Below are 20066 nucleotides of genomic sequence, written 5' to 3' on the forward strand. Positions count from 1 at the left end.
GAAAAGGAACACACAGAACCGGTTGGCAGTGTTTTTCAGTGTGTGTGTGCGCGTGTGTGTGTGTGTCGGGCTCTCCACTGAGCAGCCAGTGAGGCACAACACTGGTCACCAGCAAAGCCTACCACACACTGGCTACCAGCATGGTACAGCACTGGGCACTCGCTCTGTGCTGCAGGAGACAAGCTCCAAACGAGGTGGCGGCCAGAGAGAGAGAGAGAGAGAGAGGGCGTGTGTGGCTACAGTGCGAAGACAAAAGGGAGGAGTGGGGGTTCGGTGCGCCTGGGCGGACCGATTCAGGTCTGTCTAAAGCCCAGTTTAGCTCAGTTTTGTGCTGGCCTGGCAAAGGATTTGGTTTAAATTTGGCTGCGGGTGGATGGGTGTGACCTGCATACCTCCTTCTGGTCCAGCTGGAGGGAAGACTTGATCAGATCCCGCAGAGCGGTCAGCTGCTTCTTCTCCTCGTCCTGAGTTTGTTTGATCTGCGGAGAAGAATCGGAGCGGGTGAGGGGAAGAGGAGCCTTTTCCTTTAGGAGGAACTCATTTGCATGGAAGGACCCTGGTTTGATGCCGGGCTAAAATCTTGGGTTTTATGTCAGCGACGGGTCCGCGGAGCATTGATCATCACCAGACAGTGTTTTTCAGACAGGCCTCAGTTTGTTTTGATTTGAAGCAGATCTTTGTTGGTGATGCAAGGGAGGAGGAATTCCTGACAAAGTTTTAACCATTTTAAGACTTTTGAACTTTTATTTTTCATCAAAATAATCCATGATTGCATTGAAAGCAGTTTTTTTTTCTGCCGTGTGAATGCACATGCTGTCTCTTTACATCATCTATTCAACCATCTTCCATAAGACTCTTGTTTAGAACTCAGCTCAAAGTGTATTTATATACCAGAAAACACCTCAGCACTGTCAGACTGTTGCACACCGAGCTTCACAGACATGAGAGATGTGAGTATTTACATTGTAGAGATCAGCTGCCAGCTTCTCGATGTACTGCTTCAGCTTATCTGCTGTCTTCAAGCCATCCTGGAAGAAACTGGAGAGAACAGAGCGCGCATTAAAATTTTACCGACGATGACATTCACTCAGCCATTTACGTGAATTAGTTCCTAACAAATGTCATCTGCTGCAGCGCGCCGCTTTCGGCCGTTTCTGAAGGTCGCCGGCAAAAAGAGACGGGCAGTTTAACGTCCGGCACCGTTCCCGCACCTTTTTTTTTTTTTTTTTTTTTTTGGCTCGGGGCACGGAAACACTATCTGGCCAAGTGCTGGGCAGATTTGCAGAGGTGCTTAGCACGCCCCGAAATCCATTAGAGATCTGTCAGCGGTACACACCTCCATGCAGCGCTGCAGCTGCAAATCACCCCTAATGACCTCCCCCTTGCTTCCTCGCTCGCTCGCCGCTCAACGCTTTCTTCCTCTTAGAGCTCGCATCCCACTTCCCCTTTCATTACTTTCCCTGACGTGTCTTTGCGCTGCTTGTTTTGATTTTTTTGGTTTTTCCCCAGACAGCGCTGAGGATCCCGCTCTCATTTATTACATCTTATGTGACTTTTTTTTTCCTTGGACATGTCCCCTAAGACTGTGGAAGAAGGGGGATCAGGGGCTCGGTTTCGGGATTAAGGCGGTACTTACTTGCACTGTGCATGGTAATACTTAATCAGGTTCTGGAGGAGGTCCACTCCTTTCTTGGTCTTGATCTCATTGACTTTGATGAGGTACTGCGGGAAGAGGAGAGGTGGAGAGTTCAGCCGCGAGTTGAAATGCAGGGCACGGTTTTTTGTGGTTTAATGAGGTACAATACGTCAGCGCTGCTCGACAGACAGTGAGGGCTCCTGCTTCGCAATAGACACTTTGAATATGAGCGCTGCATTATGATAATCGCATCTGAGAGCGCATATGCTTCACGGAGCCTTTGATGTCGGAGCCCAGATTGCCTCGGCACTGTGGGAGTGTGGGGCAGACCGGTAAACACTGTGGAAAATGCCTTGTAGGACGAGAGAATACAATCCCTCCGCCTTGATCTAAATAAAGTTTCAAAAGGGCGATGAGAAATATTTCACATTAGCATGATAAAGAGAGGGAGGACGGCCTCCAGAGGAAGTGTTTTGTAGGCTGTGCTTTCAGTCAGTCTGTCTGAGGGCTCAAAACAAATGTCTTCAGACACTGCGCCCACCAAACAAATGTATAAAAGATAATCTTTATCTTGAACTAATCCCACAGCGTGCCAATCCCCGGAGATTTACCAAGAGTCACAACCAAAGACCACTTTCAGCTGCACAGTCAAATTTAATCTACGACACAATGTGAGGATCCCGACGCCAACACGCTCCCAGCTCGCTCCCCGCATCGTGTGCGGACGCATGTGTGTGTTAGCGTACGGATGAGTGCACGTGTGTGTGCATACATGTGTGCACGCACGCATGTGCCGTTCCCTTTGTCTGCCTGGCAGCGCTCGCCGGACAGGAGATTATCCACATTTTGTCTGCAGCTCGTGCGGGTTCAGCGCAGCGCCCAGCGCGACGCGCTCCGACTCTTTTGTGTGAATGAGCGGCGACGTTTTCCGCCGCCGCCGCCGCCGCCGCCGCGTCCGGGCCGAATATAATGCAGCCTGCTGAGCGAGGCCTTTCCTCGCTCCTTCGCTGACGGCGTAGGATGAAAAGGGCGAGAGAGTGCGAGCATCCTGCAATCTTGTGATTGAGTAACATGGAGCGAGCGAGAGAGAGAGAGAGAGAGGGAGGGCGGGCGGGCGGGCGATCGAGCGGGCGTGAGAGCTCACGCAACGGAGAGAAATGAGGTTAAGTGGGATGAACAGATTGTACCACTGACTGCAGCAACTGCCCTACACACACACACACACACACACACACACACACACACAGTTGATTTCGAACATATCTGATATTTGTGATTATCGCGGCTCGTCTTTGTGTTTGCAGAGCACCTTCTACCCTGATTACATGCTGCAACATTCAAATACATCACGAATCCAGGCCAGATGCAACAACTTCATCTGACAAATGAAAATGTATTTGAGGTGAATGGTGACAGAGATGCATTCACAAAATAAATAAATCCTCTTTATCACATCATATGTATCTACGCAAAACATTTCTGAATTAAGAATTAACAATTCTGTAGATGCGTTAACAGATAAATGCATTTCAAAACTCATTATCTTTGACCTGCAGTTGGCCTGAAACAGTACAGACCACAGGCGGTTACGCTCTCATTACAAAGCCGCTTGATGTTTTCATTTTCAGTCAACTATATTCTTGCGACCGCACAGTCATCAAACTAGCATTTAAAGTGAGGCTGGCCCAGAAACGAGCAGCCGAAGCCACGGAGGACTGTTTTAACCCTCCTCAGAGGACTCACGCAGAGCAAATCCCCGTCGCACTGCGTGTTAGTTAGAGGACACGCAAAAAAAACCGGAGATGTGGAATCAGATCTGGAAGCGAGAGCGAACGTGATGCGAGAGCAGCGACTCATTTTTGGCATCCTGGATGGAGCGGAGGCGGACTGCGAAACGGGACAATGCAGAAACCCGACAGCTTCCTGAAATCATCCGCGGATGAAAATCATCAAAATGTTTTAAAATGACAGGACGACATTACTGGAGGCGGAGTCTTGGTCTCTTGAACAGACGAGCAACGTCGAACACAGGTGGAAAAACGTGGGCAAGAAAACAGTCGAGAGTCACGGAGGAGAAGAGGGCAGATCATCATGGCGGCGCACAAAAGGAGAGCAACGAGTTCTCTGGTGAATTATTCACACAACCAACAGCAGTGCAACAGCCATCGGCCCATTATGTAATTTGAGTTAAAAATCCTCGCCGGATAAAAGAGTGAACGAGGCGTAGGCGTCGCCGCCCACCGCCAGAGAGGCTTGCTGGCGAAGCGGAGTGAGCTCTAAGTTTGTTCTGATTCTCACGGGCACAGGAAGAGCGCGCATTTGTCTTACACTCAATCCTGCCCGTCAGATTTCTTCAAGTTCAGCATGTTAGTGCGCTAAAACTAAGAAAAATCTACGTTTGAAAGATGAATTAGTTAACATAACAGGCTGAACATCTGAAAACACTTGAAATGCACAAACATGTAAATTGCTTCATCAGATAGTTTCCACCAACATGCACTTTAGCTTTAGAGCCGACAAGAAAAATCATAAAAAGGAAAAGAAAAATAGAAATAATTGCTCACTGAAGAGCTTTAATAAGAAGAAACTCTGCACTTCCTTATTGAAATGACCAACAGGACGCTTCATCGTAAGACATTCAGCATTTTTTAACCACACAAACCACCTCTTTTGCTTACAAGAAGGATGCGGGTTCAAAAACAGACTTATTTATAATCCGGAGTGACTCATAATGAGGCTGCAGCTTCCGCAGATCAAGCCTGCACAAGGCAGCCAGTTTTAGACAAAGTGACCTCCGACCTCCACTTAATGCTTAGACGAAACTGAAATGTGATAATTGGCATGATATCCGTGTCTGGACGCTTTGTCTAAATAACGATCTGATCCCCTGTTTTCACCCATGGTTCGTGCACATCTTCCGTGTGTTTGACTCGGCGGCTCAAACTAACTCAGCGAGAAGCTGTGAGGTGAACTTTCAGCTCAGAAGGAGCATTTTGTCCCGGAGACACTCGTTCTGCATGAGTTCAGATCGCAGAGAAAGCCAAAGCGCATCACTTTAACCCACTGAGACCCGGGGCGGCGTGTGCATCTATCCTTTTGTGAACGTTTGCGCTCATCTCCTGGTGGTGTGAGTGGGCGAAGCGGCCTGAAAACAATAGCAACGCGTCAGAGGGAAATGCATGTATGCATTTTGTCTGATTTACAGCAAACCGACAATCGTTGTGCAGCGAGCTGTGAACCGAGACGACAGACGCTCAGCTGCTTTTGAACTTTGAAAAAAAAAAAAACACATTTAACTGACCCGCAAGATGAATTAAAACTCAGCACTGAGGCCGGATGGAGGGGGACTCGTTTTACCTCGCACATCTGGAGCTGGAAGAGACGCCGCTCCTTCTCCATCTCCTCGGCGATCTCGGCCCCGGTGATCTCGGTGCGGATCATCCCGTGCTGCTTGGCGTGTTCCCGCTTCTCCTTCTCGATCTTCGTACTGAGACAAAGGAGAGCACTGATCACCACATGGAGGCCCTTCGCGACAGCTTTTAACAGGTCTGCGCTCCTGAAGGCTCAAAGCAACATTGGATCTATTATTTAGGACTTTGTAATGAGCTAAATGGTGAAACTATGGAGGATTACAAAAGCACGCTTTCATTATTCACTTACAACTTGGCCTCGTAGTCTTTCCACGCTTTGTCAAAGGGCTTCTTTATGTCCTGCAGAGGCAGAAGAGCAAGAATCAGCAAACTCCAAAGAGGTCACAGCGAGGACGGGGCCGACTGCAGAGTCCGAGGCCCAGGAAAAGCCTGACGCCACTCAGAGTTTATGACCTCGATGCCCAGCGAGTGACTACGCCCCCCTAGCGTACCGCGAGAGAGACGAAAGAGCTGCAGAACAAGAAGCGGCTTCCAGTAAATCTTACCCCCTTCACTCCTTTCAGGTCGCCCTTCAGCAGCGAGTCCAGGGTGAAGATCACATTGTGGCTGAGGCTCTGGAGCTGAAAGAGGACAGAAGAGACAGAGGAGGCCCACAGAGTTAATATATCAGGAAAAAAAAACACAGACTGTCAGAGGCTGAAGCTTCAGGAGGCATCCAGTAAAACCACAAGTAAACCATCATTCAGCTGCTGAGTCAGACAGATCTAAAGGATTGTGTTTTCAGTGTGGATTTAAAACTCAGGGTTTGGTCCAAACATTACAGTGAATTCAAAAACACCCTCCATCACAAATGATTAATTAAAAGATTTCAAAAAGTCTTGTTATTATGAGTTTTATTTATTTAATTTCGACAACCACAGGTGCCACTCTTACAGGATCTCGGACACAAAGTCGCCAATTCCTGCCAGAATATTTGAATCCGACAGCACCAGAGCGAGCCAGTTCACAGCAGAATTGGAGCGAGCGTGAGGTTTCTAGCAGCTCGGGTTGCCCCAGCTCCGCTCAGCAACTCTAACCACCAGGATCAGCAAGGTCATTTACAACCGCACTAAGCATTTAAGTCCCTCCCGTCGTTAGCCGGGTCCACGCAGACACACAGCAGCGGTCAGGGAGGTAAACAACGCCTAATGGGCGCTAATGTGTTTCTTAAGTGCCCGTCTTGCATGTGGATAACGTCAGGATCAATCCCTCACTGGCCGGCTGCCGGCGCACTCCGACGAGCCCGTCCAGGAAAACTGGAATCGACTCTTTTTACTTTCTCAATCCACATAAAATAAACAGATAACGTGCTGTAAAGTCCGAACACTGAAGACAAAAACACGGGCAGGACGTCCAAAGCAAGCGCTGCTCATCAATACTAATTTGTGGAACATGCGCCGACCAGCTGCCCCCGGGAAACACGTATCGAAGTCTGAGCAGCTCACTCAGTGTTACACTGGACGTGAAAAAAGATGAAGGTCAAAGGTCTCCGAGGACGAGAATGATTCAGCTTCACTGTCCTGCTATTTGCAGGTCGCTGTAACAAGTAAGATCCAGGAGGGTTACTACATGGACGCACACACACACACACACCCCCTTAAGTGTACACATGGTTGTTCCTGGTGTATTTATGGAGTCTAATCTCGCCGTCAGCCTCACAGGAAGAGAGAGAGAGAGCGAGAGAGAGAGAGAGAGAGAGAGAGGGTCTGCCTCTTCTTCCAACAACAATCAGTCACACAGGACTCAAACAGGACGCATTATTCACGCGGAACGTCAGGGGAAATCCACAGCGGGGAGATAAGAGCCCGTCTGGAAAAAGAAATAATAAAAATACAATGCTCGGAGGTGGCAGATGGAGCTGCAGTCAGCTGTACTGTCAGGACGTGGCCATGGCTTTTTCACTGCACGGGCACATTTTGCACCAGCAGAGAGCCGGACTCATTCACTTACACACACACACACACACACACACACACACACACACACACACACACACACACACACACACACACACACACACACACACACACACACACACACACACACACACACACACACACACACACACACACACACACACACACACACACTTCTAGTGTTACACCTCCTGACTGTCCCCGTCTCTACGTGCCTAACTACAACCCTTAACCTACCGTAATCCTAATCTTAACCCCGAACCCAAATCCTAAACCACTTATGCAGTGAAGACAGCTGTATGGACTCTGTCCTGGTGAGGAGCCGGGGCCGGGGCCGGGGCCGGGGCCGGAGCGGGGCCGGGGCCGACAGGCTGGACTCACCAGGTTCTTCAGCAGGGCAGACAGCTCCTTGGTGAGCGAGGAAAACTTGACGAAGGCCGTCCCCAGGTCCGGGTTGTCCCGGCTGATGAAGTTGCTACCAAATTTGTCCAGAGCCTGGGCGTAGTTCTCTTCATTCTGGACGTGGTCTGGGTTCAAGACAGAGATGAAAACGTCAGGAGAAATTCTGCCGGCATGTTAAAATGATTGGCGTTTCAGTCGGGAAACAGGTTGGAGGTGCTCTGCTCCTAAAACAACTACTGAGGTATGAATTTCTGCCCACATATTTGATATTGACGATGCACTCAAAATATTCAACACATCAAAATCCATTTCCAAGACTTCAACACTATGAAACTAGTTTGGTATATAATATTTAAGCCATAAAGTAGTGAAGTTATTAAACATCTGAGGGGGAAATGGCTGAGTGACTGTATGTTTGCTGCAGGGATTCTGTACCTTGTTGTTGTTCTCGTCACGCGTCTTAATGATCCTACAGACTTTGGAAACTTGAGAAGAGTGAGTTTCATTTCCCAAATCGGAGGAGACAAACACTAAAACACGCTCCGCTCGTCAGAACGACAAGCTTAACCTGTAAGTCTCCATACACCACCGGAGCCTTCGGGGGGGAAAACAGACAGTTCGAACAAAGAATGGAGCCATTGTTCTACTGGCATTTACTGTGTGAGAAAAAAAGCTCAGTATGGAGGTAGATGGAGGGAACTATGCTGCTTATTGTCCTTTCAAATCCACATGGTAATAATAATATTAGCAATAGAGCTGAATTTAACACGGAAAATAATCCGTCTTATGTCTCGCTTTCCGATGTCAGGCAACAGGTTTTAAACCACAGTCAAGCAGATTGTCCTGATCGCCGATCTATTCCCTAAAATGACCAAAACACTCCGACAGTGCCACGCCCTCTGAACACCTCGGCCTGTCAACACGACACATTTCTCTGATCAGGGAAACTTCTTTTCCTCAAGCCCAGACGCGGCTGAACTTAATATCCAAACATATCCTCAGAACTGAGCTCTCCCTCACAAACAGCGTGCTGATTAAGTTTATACCTTCACAAACGCTGCGTTTAATGAGCTTCTTTCGCGATACGTCTGGAACAAACAGAATTGTAATGTCTCCTTTTGATCTTCATAATAATAATAACACAGATGTGGCAAAAACGCTCTGCTGGCCCTGCAATGGAAAGTTTCTCCAGAACATCAGTAGCGTGATAACACACACACACACAAACACACACACACACGTGACCTTGGGCTGCGGTTTTGTTTCATCCCAGCTGTTCTGCAGAGGTGCTTGTTCCGCGTGTTTTGGCGATAGTAAGTCACCTTTGCAGTCAGCTGAAGGAGACGCGCGGCTCTGCGAGCGCTCGGCGGGGGGCCGTCAGTCAAACAGCGGCATCCATCTGTCGGCGTCGTTACGGAGGGGGCGGAGGGCGGAGGACGGGGGCGGAGGTGTTTAGACGGTTGCCAAATGAAAAGAGGAAACCCGAGGGTGGTCAGGTGAAGCAAAGGCCGTGCAGAGATAATTCCTGCCGCAGCTGTTTTGAACGCTCGTCGCTCTGGAAGCTCGAATAAAAGCCAGAAATGTAGGAAATAAAATCCTGAATGTAGGGACAGGTATGAACAGGCTGATAGATTTCAGTTCGTATAGTTTAGGGTCAAAATATATCAATGAGGCATTAAATCTCTTTCTCGCTCCATGTTTGATCATGTGTTATTGCTCACGGAACTACCCACAACGCACCGCTCACACTGCTGCAGGAAAGCATCGCTACAGAGCGGTTTGGTACTGTTCTCACCTCCCCTGCTGCAAAGTTCTCATTTCTTGACACCAAAAGGTGTGAAAACACACTCAGTATTTCTAACTGCGCAGAAGCAGGCTCAGTCTATAATCACTCAAGTTTTAATATCAATAATTTAATTAAACTATATCTCTTCAGTCTTGGAGGAAGTTGTGGAGACATGGATGGATGGATGAACTGCCAAATTTTCAGAAAATGGTCTGCATTTTTTGCACTTATTTAAAAGAGTGAAACATGTTATCAATAATTACACTAACATGTTGTTAAAACTGCATTTTAAGAAGAATGAAACACTAAAATCCCAGTGAAACTGAATGATCTGTCATGGCAGCTTTAAGAAAACTTATTAAATTTATAGATTTATTTCAAAACAAACCTCTAAGAAGGTGTCATGCAGGCAAATGAAAATACAACTTATAGCACTGGATCATGATCGTAACAGGTGCTGCTTTCGTTCCCTTTACGTCAGCCGCTGATGCCAACATTTCTCAAGGCGAAAATATAAAAAAAATCCAGCCTTCATTAACGGCCTGCTGCGAAACAAACCATGCGCTGTGCGAGTTCGGAGCTAATCGTGTGAGTTTCCCTCTCAGCACATGACAGATGGCCACTCCGCATCTCTTCCATTCTAAAACACAATCATTACATTTGTTTAGCGAGGCCTGCTGGTGAAGCGGCGTTGACCGCTTAAAGAGGAGGAATCATTTTTATCGCCTCAGGCAATTAGAGCGTTTCAGCCCCAACGAATTGGTATTAGCAGAAGCATTCTTCCCTCGCTACAACCGAGAACCATGAGGGAGTGAGTCCCTCTCCTGCCTCCATAAACTCCATCTGTCTCACTTTTACATACCGAAAAGCACAAACCTCCCACTCTCCTATCTATTTTGAGATCAACTAAAGTGTTTGCATGACTTTAACTAGACAATACCGAGCGCGGCCGACCACACGAATAACTTTAACTGGCGGCGAACCGTTCAAACGGCCGACCTTTCTCGGCCGACACAATGAGCCCGAGGTTCGCTTTTCTCCGTTCTCCAGCGGGGAACAAACAAACTTCTTTCTTTCTTTCTTTCTTTTTTTTCTTTTTTTGTGGGTCAAGCATCTCCAACTGTCAATTTACAGGGAGGAGGCCTCTCTCTGAAGTACTCAGTGGAAAATTACGCGGGATCCACGTCGCAGCAACGAGCAAAACAAACTCAGGTGTTGGTTTCTGGGACGGCCTGGTTTTACACACACACACACACACACACACACACACACAAAACACCATCTGTCCCACAGAAGGCAACTGTCCAAATAGAAATGTAAAAAAAGAGGAACAAGCAAGGCGCATTTTTTATTTAGGAACTCCCGGGGAATTTCTAAAGCTGTGCGAGAATGTACCTCAACTGCAGCCAAAGCTCAGCGAGGCCTGAAAAATTCAGAAACGGAAAAATTCTCTCACCTTGACCTGAACTGTAGATCGCCTTCACTGACTTCTTCACCTTCTGCAGGGAGGTTCGGTCCTGGTCCAACGCCTGGAAATGAAGAAAAAAAAAAAGATTTTACAAGAACTGAAGTGCTTTTGAACAGTTAAAGAGCCTGTAAACAAAGATATTTTCACTATTCAAACACTTGTTTCAATGGTAAATCAGGCCTGAAAAGATTAAGGAGGGGGAACAACAAACCCCTGCATGCCTTGAATTTTTTCAGCAATTCACGGCATTCGAAGCAACAACACTCACGACACAGCGCTTGACCTAAATGTGGCATAAATCATTATTTCAACATTGCTGGCTGATGGTGCTCAGCCTTTGTGCTCTGCAGTTAGTAAATAGGCACTGTATCCAATTTAGTCATTGTTAGCCTCTTCATTGTTATAAATTACTCAATGGGAATGCTGGCAGTATAAACACAGCCGCTGACCCATTGTTTCAGCCGGTTATTTGTCTCACTTCGCCTCAATTCCACAAATTAATGCCGCAAGTTCAGGCAACTGAAGCGGCGGCGAGTGAAACGCTGAGCAACATAACGTGGAAAAAAAAAAAATATCACAAAGACCTTCCTCGCACCAGGAAAAATCATCATCATAAACATCTTCCGCAGGCAAGAAGGAACTCTACGTAACTCGCGATGCGGCTCCGTCCCTGCCAGAGAAAATAACAACTACATCTGAAGCCCTGCCACATCCAAACACGGCCCGTAACTCACATCTGGCAGATAGAAATCACAGGACGGACACTTCGGGCCTCTCATCTCCCAGCCGCCTGAGTGGAGATATCTCAAATTAAACCAAACGCGAGACTCCGCCTCACATCATCGCGAATACACCAAACTAGCAGATGGTTTAAATGTAAGAGCAACAGGCAGGTGAAAACAGACTGCAGACTGTAAATCCTCCAGTTATTTGGATGATTTATGGGTTCAAACCAGCCGAACGCTCTAAACAAAGACCGACGCACCCAAACATTTGCCGTTGTTCTTACACTGTTTCGCCATCACCTTGTTTCTAACTGTCTGGTTCTGCTGCTGCTGCTGCAGCGACGGTTTTGTCTGAACCACTTCAGGATGAGTTCTGTTCAGAGATTCAATGGGAAGCATCACAACCAGCCACATCTATAATAAATGATCCCGCAGGACAACGGATATAAAACCACGATGACCCGACACCCAATAAGCACTCTGATCAATGGGCTGCTTTAACAGGCTGGCACCAACGCCATTAATCCAAATATATGTTTGACCTGGCGATCGGTCTGAGAGTATATCCAAACAGCTCCTCCTCCATCAGGATTTCTGCAGTTATTTACAGTTTGTGTTTCCTCGGTGTCTGAGTATCCCAGCTGCTCAATAGAACCGAGGCCAGACCTTTATATGATGGGAGAAAAAGAGAGTCCAGAGCAGATATATAGTGATGCTGAGGTCAAGCATCTCCCTGCAGTGAGCTTAACAGCCAAGAGACGCGGCAAAACATCATGAAAATCATCTGTAACGCCGAACGCCATCTGCCTATATTGCGTCTATTATCGGCTTATTCGCCGTGGAAAAACAAGAGATAATTGGACGCAGTACGACAGTACGGACACTTCTCCCCCACCAGTTTTAACCGCAGGGAATGGAGCCATAAGTCCGCCATGTTTTACTCGTAATGGATGATAAGCAAAAACACCATTATAACAAGGTCAGTCGGTTAAAAGTACACACACACACACACACACACACACACACACACACACACACAATTGGCTAATTACATTTCATTCTGTCATTAAGCCATCCTTGGTCGACCTCGGACAGCTTTACATGGCTCTTCCCTCATTATGGCAGCAGCAGTTTGCTGCCGCAGGGACCTTTGAGCCAGGACCGAGTCCTTTGATCCCTCGGCACACGGGAACAGGCTCTGCCGTCGCGTAGCCCCCCACTGCACCACCTCATTACCCAGACTCACGTCTTTTCAACTGAACAGGAGGCCGGTCAGGCCGAGGCCAAACTGAAGATGTAATAGTAGCCTTATTTTGGCAACAGTGACACTGGCTGTTATTATCCTGACACGGTTGCTGTGACGGCGATCTTCAAACAGCATGAAAGAACGCTGAAATGATGAAAACTAAAAAAAAAAAAAAATAATGAAAGACTGTATACATAAGGCCAGTTCTCTGAACACATGATTGACCCACTCATCAGATCGTTCAGTTGTTTCCACCACAGCATTAAAGGAAGAACAGTAAATATTCATCATTCAGAGAGAAATAGGCTGATATATTAAAAACAACATTATCAAGTCTGCAGCCGACAGCTAGTTAGGTCAGGCTGACCCAGAGACTGGAGACAACGGGACATTATCCAAGCTAAAGACAAACTGAACACATTTACAGAAGTTTTAAGCTGAATCTGCTGAGACAGAAGCGATCTGAGGACCTCAGACTGTGGGATTCCCAATCTGCATGACACTCCAGCTGTATTTCTTGCCTTGATGTAACAAAACTGTAACTTGTACAAAATCGTAAGTTGCTGCATTAAAAAAAAGGAAGAAAATCAACCTTGGACATTCAGCTTGTTGTCTTTGATGTGTCGAAAAGGAAGCAATAATTCTCCTAACACAGTGCGGCGGAGTCCGTTTAAGTGATTAGATAGGATGTTTCATAGCGTAAAAGTCAGATTAGATCGCTCTAACAGCTGATACATTGACTAACGCGCCGTGTTTCCTCCATGAGAGCCGCTTTACGACACGACGAACATCCTTCCTCGTGCTGATTGGGATGAAAAGCCCCCGGCAGAGACCGAGCGGGCCGACCGACCTTTGTGGCGCTCGTGTTGAGAGCGGCTGGCACTGCCACCCCAAGGGTCACCCACGCTGCACCGAGTCCGCGCCATTAATGAAAAGACTCATCCAAAACATCGACTGGCTTTCTAGGCATTTAACTGTTTGCATTGTAAATTAAGTGCTGCAGTCTGGAGAGATGTCAGAGCTGCCAAGCTGTTTTCGCTCCACTTTTAGGGCAAAAAAAAAAAAAAAGAGGAAATCAATGAAATTTTCAATGAAATCTTGGCACATACTCTTTGCAAACCCTTGGCAACACGCAAGAATGCATCCAAACTCTTCTCTCCAAAAGCTGACAGCTATTGAATATAGTCAAAGGGATTGTTTTTAAATCGGCCGGAGACCAATGGCAAGCTCCCATTCAACCCGGGGGGGATTAGCAAAGTGCAACAATGCCAAAACATCTGCGTCCGCTCGTCACTCCACCCATGCAGAGAGCGACACATGTGGACGATTTGTCGGGAGAAAATGAGAGAAAGAGTGCGGGAGCATCAATCTGAAAGGCAACATGTGAGCAGCGGAGATGGGGGGGGGAGTCGGAGGTGGAGTGAAGGTGAGGGACGCCAGTGTCTCAGCGTGAAGAGAGTCAGTCACCAGCAGGAGCCTTCAGGTCACAAATGACCGTCCTTCAAAATTTATAAGACACTTATAGGAAGACTATTTCTCTCCTTTTCTAAAGGTATCAGCAGAAGCTGATTAACTTTTCTTCATGCATGCTGCCTCTTCGTGTTTGAACAACAAGAAAACCTGTAAAGGACTACTTCCACTGAGGTCTGTAGTGTCTGGTATTCCAAAAACTCAAAATCACAACAAAGTTCTTGGTTACTGCAGCAAAGAAAAAAAATAACACAGTCACACAAACAAGCCAAAGTGTGAGCCAAGCGGGTCAATGACGCAGGCTTCCTGGTTCCCAAACGCCGCACAAACACAGAGAAAAGCACAGGAGGTCAGATCCTCTTGGGGGGGGGGGGGGTGCTGGAGTAACCGGGTACGACTGAGTGGAGGTCGTCTCAGCTTCACGCTTCCTGCACGGAGCCTTATCCTCCCCCGGCAGCCCTGCCGCTTCCCCTGCAGCCGTCCCTTCGACAGGAAGCAGGAAGCGTCCGAGCCCGTCAGCGCCAAGTCTGATGACACTCCGCTGACCACCGGACGGGGATACACGGTGGGTACCTCATCCGCCGTTTGGAGCCGTCCTCCAGCGATACCTTGGCGGACCTCTGCACCCAAACCTGGTGGTCTGAACATTCTTCAGTGTGAAGACAACAGGAAGCTGCTCTGTGGCGGACTGTACCCTTCACCCAGCGCGCGGCGGACGAGCAAACGTCTCAGGAATGCTAAAATGCAAATGACTTCCTAGAAGAAAACAGGAAGGGGCACGATTATCAAAGGACTTCCCCGCAGCTCAGACACAAAGCCAGAACACTTCCGCTGTGCCATTTTTAGAGGCAAAAACAACCATCCTTTTCTTAATCCAGCTGTCAAGCCAGTTATTAAATATCTGCATCCTTCTGCAGGAGAGCTTCTTCATTCTTCGTGTCCAGATTCAACATAGAAGCTGATCCAACAATCAAAATACCAATACAGAAAAAAAAAGGGCCATACAGTCCCATCTGTCGCATAAATAAACCAATTTTCTCTTATTGGGTCAGTCTGGTGAAGACACATAAAAGATAAGTCAGTCTGTGTGTGTGTGTGTGTGTGTGTGTGTGTGTGTGTGTGTGTGTGTGTGTGTGTGTGTGTGTGTGTGTGTGTGTGTGTGTGTGTGTGTGTCTGCTGGTTGAGTCTATGTGGCATGACTCAGGCAGGAAGGGCGGGGAGCCGTTTTCATTGGCAGGAAACAAATGCACATCCCTTTCTCTGGGTCTGCAGCCGGCCAGGCCCTCAGCTCCCCGGGCGCGATGGGGGAAAAAAAAAAAAACGAGAGGATGAAACATTTCCAAAAGCAGCTGAGGTCAGATGGCCTATTTCTCACACACGCACAGTAAAAAGGTGTGTATCAGGACGACCACTGGATTAAGTGAGATTAATGTTCACAGGATCCTTAATATCAATTGACTTGCAATGACCTTTTTTTTTCTGAAATGACAAATGAATTGGGCAACAGACACCAGTGGGATGGTTTGTGGATCTGCTACAAAAGCTGCTGAACTGAAATCACAGGGTTTATTTACTGTAATTTTAGAGAATATCACAATCAAAGAACCTGCTGCAGGACAATACATCAGGCGTACAAAGGTCAATGTTCAAATCTTTAGGGGGAATGACTTTTCCAGGGAGCTTTGTGAGGCACTAATACTTAACACATCTGCAATTTCACGACTTTAAATCAGCGGTATAGTTTTTATCATGATCATACTGGCAACTTTACAGGGCGATTGCTTGGTTGGTGGAGTGTACGTGTGGAAATAAGAAAGCTGCCGTCCAGACGAAGACCATCAGGAAATCGGGTCACCAGGTGCGACCCGACTGAAGCATGAACACCAAACACGAAGCGCCCAATGTGAGACGGATTAGGCATGCTGTCTCCTTGAAGCAGAGCCTCCGAAATGTTCAACCTGCAAAATGAGTATAACAGAGCTTCTAAACCGTTTCTGTTCATTGATCAACCCTTATCCTTTGTACATGATTTTAATTCAGTTTGCAGTGTTTCAACTGACTTCACCAGATCCTCTAAACTGTCCCTTTAGCGAGACGCCCAGGCCTCGTTCGGTCGCCCCCCTGTGCTTCGCCTGCAGCATTCAGCCCTCTCTCTCACTCTCTCTCTGTTTCCCTTTAGGTTTCATTTTCCAGCAACAAAGCCCACTGATGCCTTTCCTCCTCGGAGCACTATTCACACTCGTGGCAGCCTTCCATTAGCACTTGAACGTCCCGCAAGGAAGTCCAAACCACAACGAGATTTCGACAGTCGGGGCTTTCGACTGCAGCGCAACGCGACTGGAACTGACCGGCGGCACGGCCAGCTCTGTGTCGAAACACAACTGTTGAGAAACATTGGAGAATAAAACAATAGCTGCTAAACACACACACACACACACCAGGTTGAACCAATAGGAATCAAAGTCTGGCCGTCCGCTTCTTAATCTTCACACTCGGAGAGGGAAATGCTCAGCTGTGTGTTTGTCGGTGTCGAGTTCGCCGGGGTCACCGCGTTCAGCCCGCAGAGCGGCGGCCCTCGACCGAGAGCGTGAGGCGGGGACGTCGAGCCACGCACGACTCGGCGGCTTCACTCCGCAAGCGCCGCGCTCTCACCCGCCGCTCGTTTTCACAATCACACCCACACGCTGGTGCTTTCGCTCGCTTAGCATCGAGCAGCGCGAGCATACCTTCGGTCTGTACGGAGCTCACCGCGCAGGAAGTCATTACTCACACCACGCAGCTGCTGGATTACTCAATTACTGGCCACCGGCGCAACAATAAGAGGAAGAACTCGCAGCTGAGTGAACATTTAATAGTTTCTATATGGTTTCATGACAGATGTTAGACAGACACCGCTTCGTGGCTTTGAGCAGTAGAGACCTTATGGAATGTAAGAATAAGAAATAGTGTTTTCACAGTCAGTTGGCCCTGATTTCCCTTCCTGTGTGAAATCTGGATGTTCTCCCTTTGTTTCTTTGCTTTCTCCATTTTTAGGAGTCTCGGATAAAGTGAACCTCACAGACATAACACCAACCACAAAAAGCCAAAGTTTTATCTTCCTTTGCTGAAAAATACACATTCACCAGTCCTTTCGAACCCAAATTGTTCAGTTTCACCACAAGAGACAGCTTCTAATGGAAATCTGAATCCCTTCCTCTAAATTAATCCTCCAAACCCGTCTCCTGTCAGATCACGTGCAGTTCAGAGAGCAAAAAAAAGAAGTTGTGTTTCCCCACAAACCTCAAAAATGTCAAATGAGTCTACCTGATGACTGTCAAGATAAGAAACCACAGAGAGATAACACCGCTGCTGCTCTGAGAAACACTGAATATTGATCATTTATTGCACTGCGAAAGAGAAATACTCCACAAGAAGACGAAGAAACCAACCAGGGTTTATCTTTTCTGCCCGGCGACCCCCGTGTATGTAAATGAAAGATAAGCTAAAATAAACTACCCCAGGTTTGTGTCTACTTATCATTGATCAGCTGATAGAGCCTCCTGCCGCTCGGCCACCTGCATTGTGAATCCCGCGGGTCTGCAGCCGAAGTGCAAGCTCCCCTGATAAAAACACTTGAAGCGGCAGTATTTTCTTCCAGCCCGTGAGTAACGTTTCTGCGCCGCACTAAGTCAGGAGTCCTCGGCCCCGAGTCGCAGGCGTCCGTTCTGCTCAGCGTTTTACAGCATTCCTTGAAGTTTTTTTTTTTTTTTTTTTTTTTTTCGGCAGAAGAGTCTCGAGTTTCACACTTTATGAGACTCTGGCGGGCGAGAGAGCCGCTATTCCAAAAAACCACAGGTGTATCTACTCCTACGAGCCATTTGGATTCTCAAGACAAGCCAGTGGACAAAAAGCTCGCTCTGCGATTTGAGCGCATTTCCAATCTGACAACTTTTCAAACGCGGCGGCTCGGATTGCTGCCGCCGTGATGCCGAACGAGAAGTGACGCAACGCAATCACACACACACACACACACACACACACACACGCACACACACGCACACACACGCACACACACGCACACACACGCACACACACGCTCAGTCTTGTATTTCTATCCTTGTGGGGACCGTCCATTGACTCCCATTCATGTCTAGCCCCTAACCCTGACCCTTACCCTAACCCTAACCCACACCACAACAAAGCCTAACCCTAAAGAAATGTTTTTGCACTTTTACTTTTTTCAGTAACAACAACATGGTCAAGAAAACACTGTTTCTCCTACTTAGGACCGGAAAAAGGTCCCCACAAGGCACGTCGTTTCACGTTTTGCTATCCTTGTGGGGACATTTGGCCCCAACAAGGATAGAAATACGAGAACGCACACACACGCACACACACACACACACACACACACACACAAACCTCAAATGACATGAGGGGAAAACAGCAACTCGTCTTAAAGGACCATCGACGCCTTTCCTGCAGGCCTGGACGACCTTACTTGCAGGTTGAGGGACAAGGAGGTATTCTGAGTGAAAATCAGTTGTTCAGCTGCACTACACACACACACACACACTCACAGACACAGTTCAGGGCCAAACACCATCAAAGCGGGAGACAGAGATGCAGTGTTTACCCCTGAGGCCACGACGAGACAGCCAGTCGTCACAGGACAACGCTGTCCCCGGGTCCTGCAGGCCGGTCCTTCAAGACAACAATGTTACTACTGATGTAATCCCAGAAAAAAGCCAAGAGCCAGGAGGAGGAGGAGGAGGAGGAGGAGGAGGAGGAAGAGCATCTGTGGGTGCTTTGTTAGAGCTGAAATACGCAACCACGCAAAACTAAAAACAGAGAAGAGCAACACAACAGCCACGGGACGACGCTGAAAGTCTAATATTGATGGAACACGTAATTATCCAACAGTAAGATACCATCTGATTTACTGGGATCAAGTGAGGTTGGACGAGTTGGCAGTTAATGGCACCGTTTGTTCATAAAATCAAAGAACTGGACTCACTTCAATCCTGCACTGATGATTAAAGGTGAGAGTCAAACCTAATTTCAAACAGCCGCCACTCGAGCTGCAGCTGAAAGCAGACCGGGAGCATGTCTGTGAGAACTGAACGCTCTGGCAGCTCCACGCCAATGATATAACACTTTGCTGAGTAATTAAAAATAAAATCGATAGTAGTTTCCTTCACTACGACCGGGCCAGTGACGGTGACCGTTCCAAAGTCAATAACGTCCACCCGATCGTCCGTCGGCCTCTTCCAAACCAGCGCGAACGCCGTCAGGGATTAAAATGGCTGTTCGTCACAGGGCACTTTCACACCATGTGAGGAAGGCTGCAGACAGATGTGAACGCGGCTGACCCACTCTTCTTCTTCGCCTAAATCTGGGCGAATGGCTGTAGGGTGTGGGTGTGGGTGTGGGTGGGGGGGGGGAGATCAGAGTGCCGGAGCAGAATCTGGTCCGGGGCTAATCCGCTGCCAGCTAACAGTCCTTGATGATATACGAAGTGCAGCTGTGGCAGGAAGGTAGGCCAACAGCTGTGGCCCGCGGACCGATTATCAGATTTCAGCTGCAGACGGGCAAAAACAAGCCGACAAACACGACGCGGTCGCGCCTCCCGCTGCGACAGAACAAATTAAAGAGGGGCTCCGAGGTTTACGCCGGGAAATTTACACAAACATTTCCCCCCTTTCCCGATGCTCTTTTCACTCCCTGTGTCATCGGCCTGTGATCTCCAGCACATTCTTGGAGTGGCTTTGTGATGATGTGTCTAACTTATCTACATACCTGGAAATCCTCCACATTCGCCTCTTTCGGCTTTCCCCAAATAAAGGCAAGCTACAGTTTTCCGAGCCATATTTTATCCCGTGGTGTCAAACAGATGGTGCGAAAAGCCAAATAATTGTTTAACAAAAGTGCCCGCAGTTAATATCCAACCAAACTAGAGACATTCGTTTCACTTCTGGAGAGAGGTTTCACTGAGCAGCAGTCATTTAAAATACATGAAAATCAATTA

At 47.8% G+C, this 20066-nt stretch overlaps 1 protein-coding gene across 5 annotated transcripts in view; it reads right to left on the reverse strand.

The window, feature by feature from the left end:
* The window catches only part of asap1b (ArfGAP with SH3 domain, ankyrin repeat and PH domain 1b), a 46145-nt gene that overhangs the window by 19369 nt on the left and 6710 nt on the right, over positions 1-20066 (reverse strand). For all 5 annotated transcript variants that reach the window (XM_030099519.1, XM_030099516.1, XM_030099518.1 and 2 more), the window contains exons 2-9: positions 10607-10679; positions 7344-7489; positions 5553-5627; positions 5297-5346; positions 4994-5123; positions 1637-1722; positions 963-1038; positions 393-479 (exon numbers count right to left, since the gene is read on the reverse strand). In XM_030099519.1, coding sequence (XP_029955379.1) covers positions 393-479; positions 963-1038; positions 1637-1722; positions 4994-5123; positions 5297-5346; positions 5553-5627; positions 7344-7489; positions 10607-10679 — 723 coding nt within the window. The remainder of the gene's footprint in view (positions 1-392; positions 480-962; positions 1039-1636; positions 1723-4993; positions 5124-5296; positions 5347-5552; positions 5628-7343; positions 7490-10606; positions 10680-20066) is intronic.

This window comes from Salarias fasciatus, chromosome 9 (assembly GCF_902148845.1).
Source record: "Salarias fasciatus chromosome 9, fSalaFa1.1, whole genome shotgun sequence".
In the NCBI taxonomy this organism is placed as follows: domain Eukaryota; kingdom Metazoa; phylum Chordata; class Actinopteri; order Blenniiformes; family Blenniidae; genus Salarias; species Salarias fasciatus.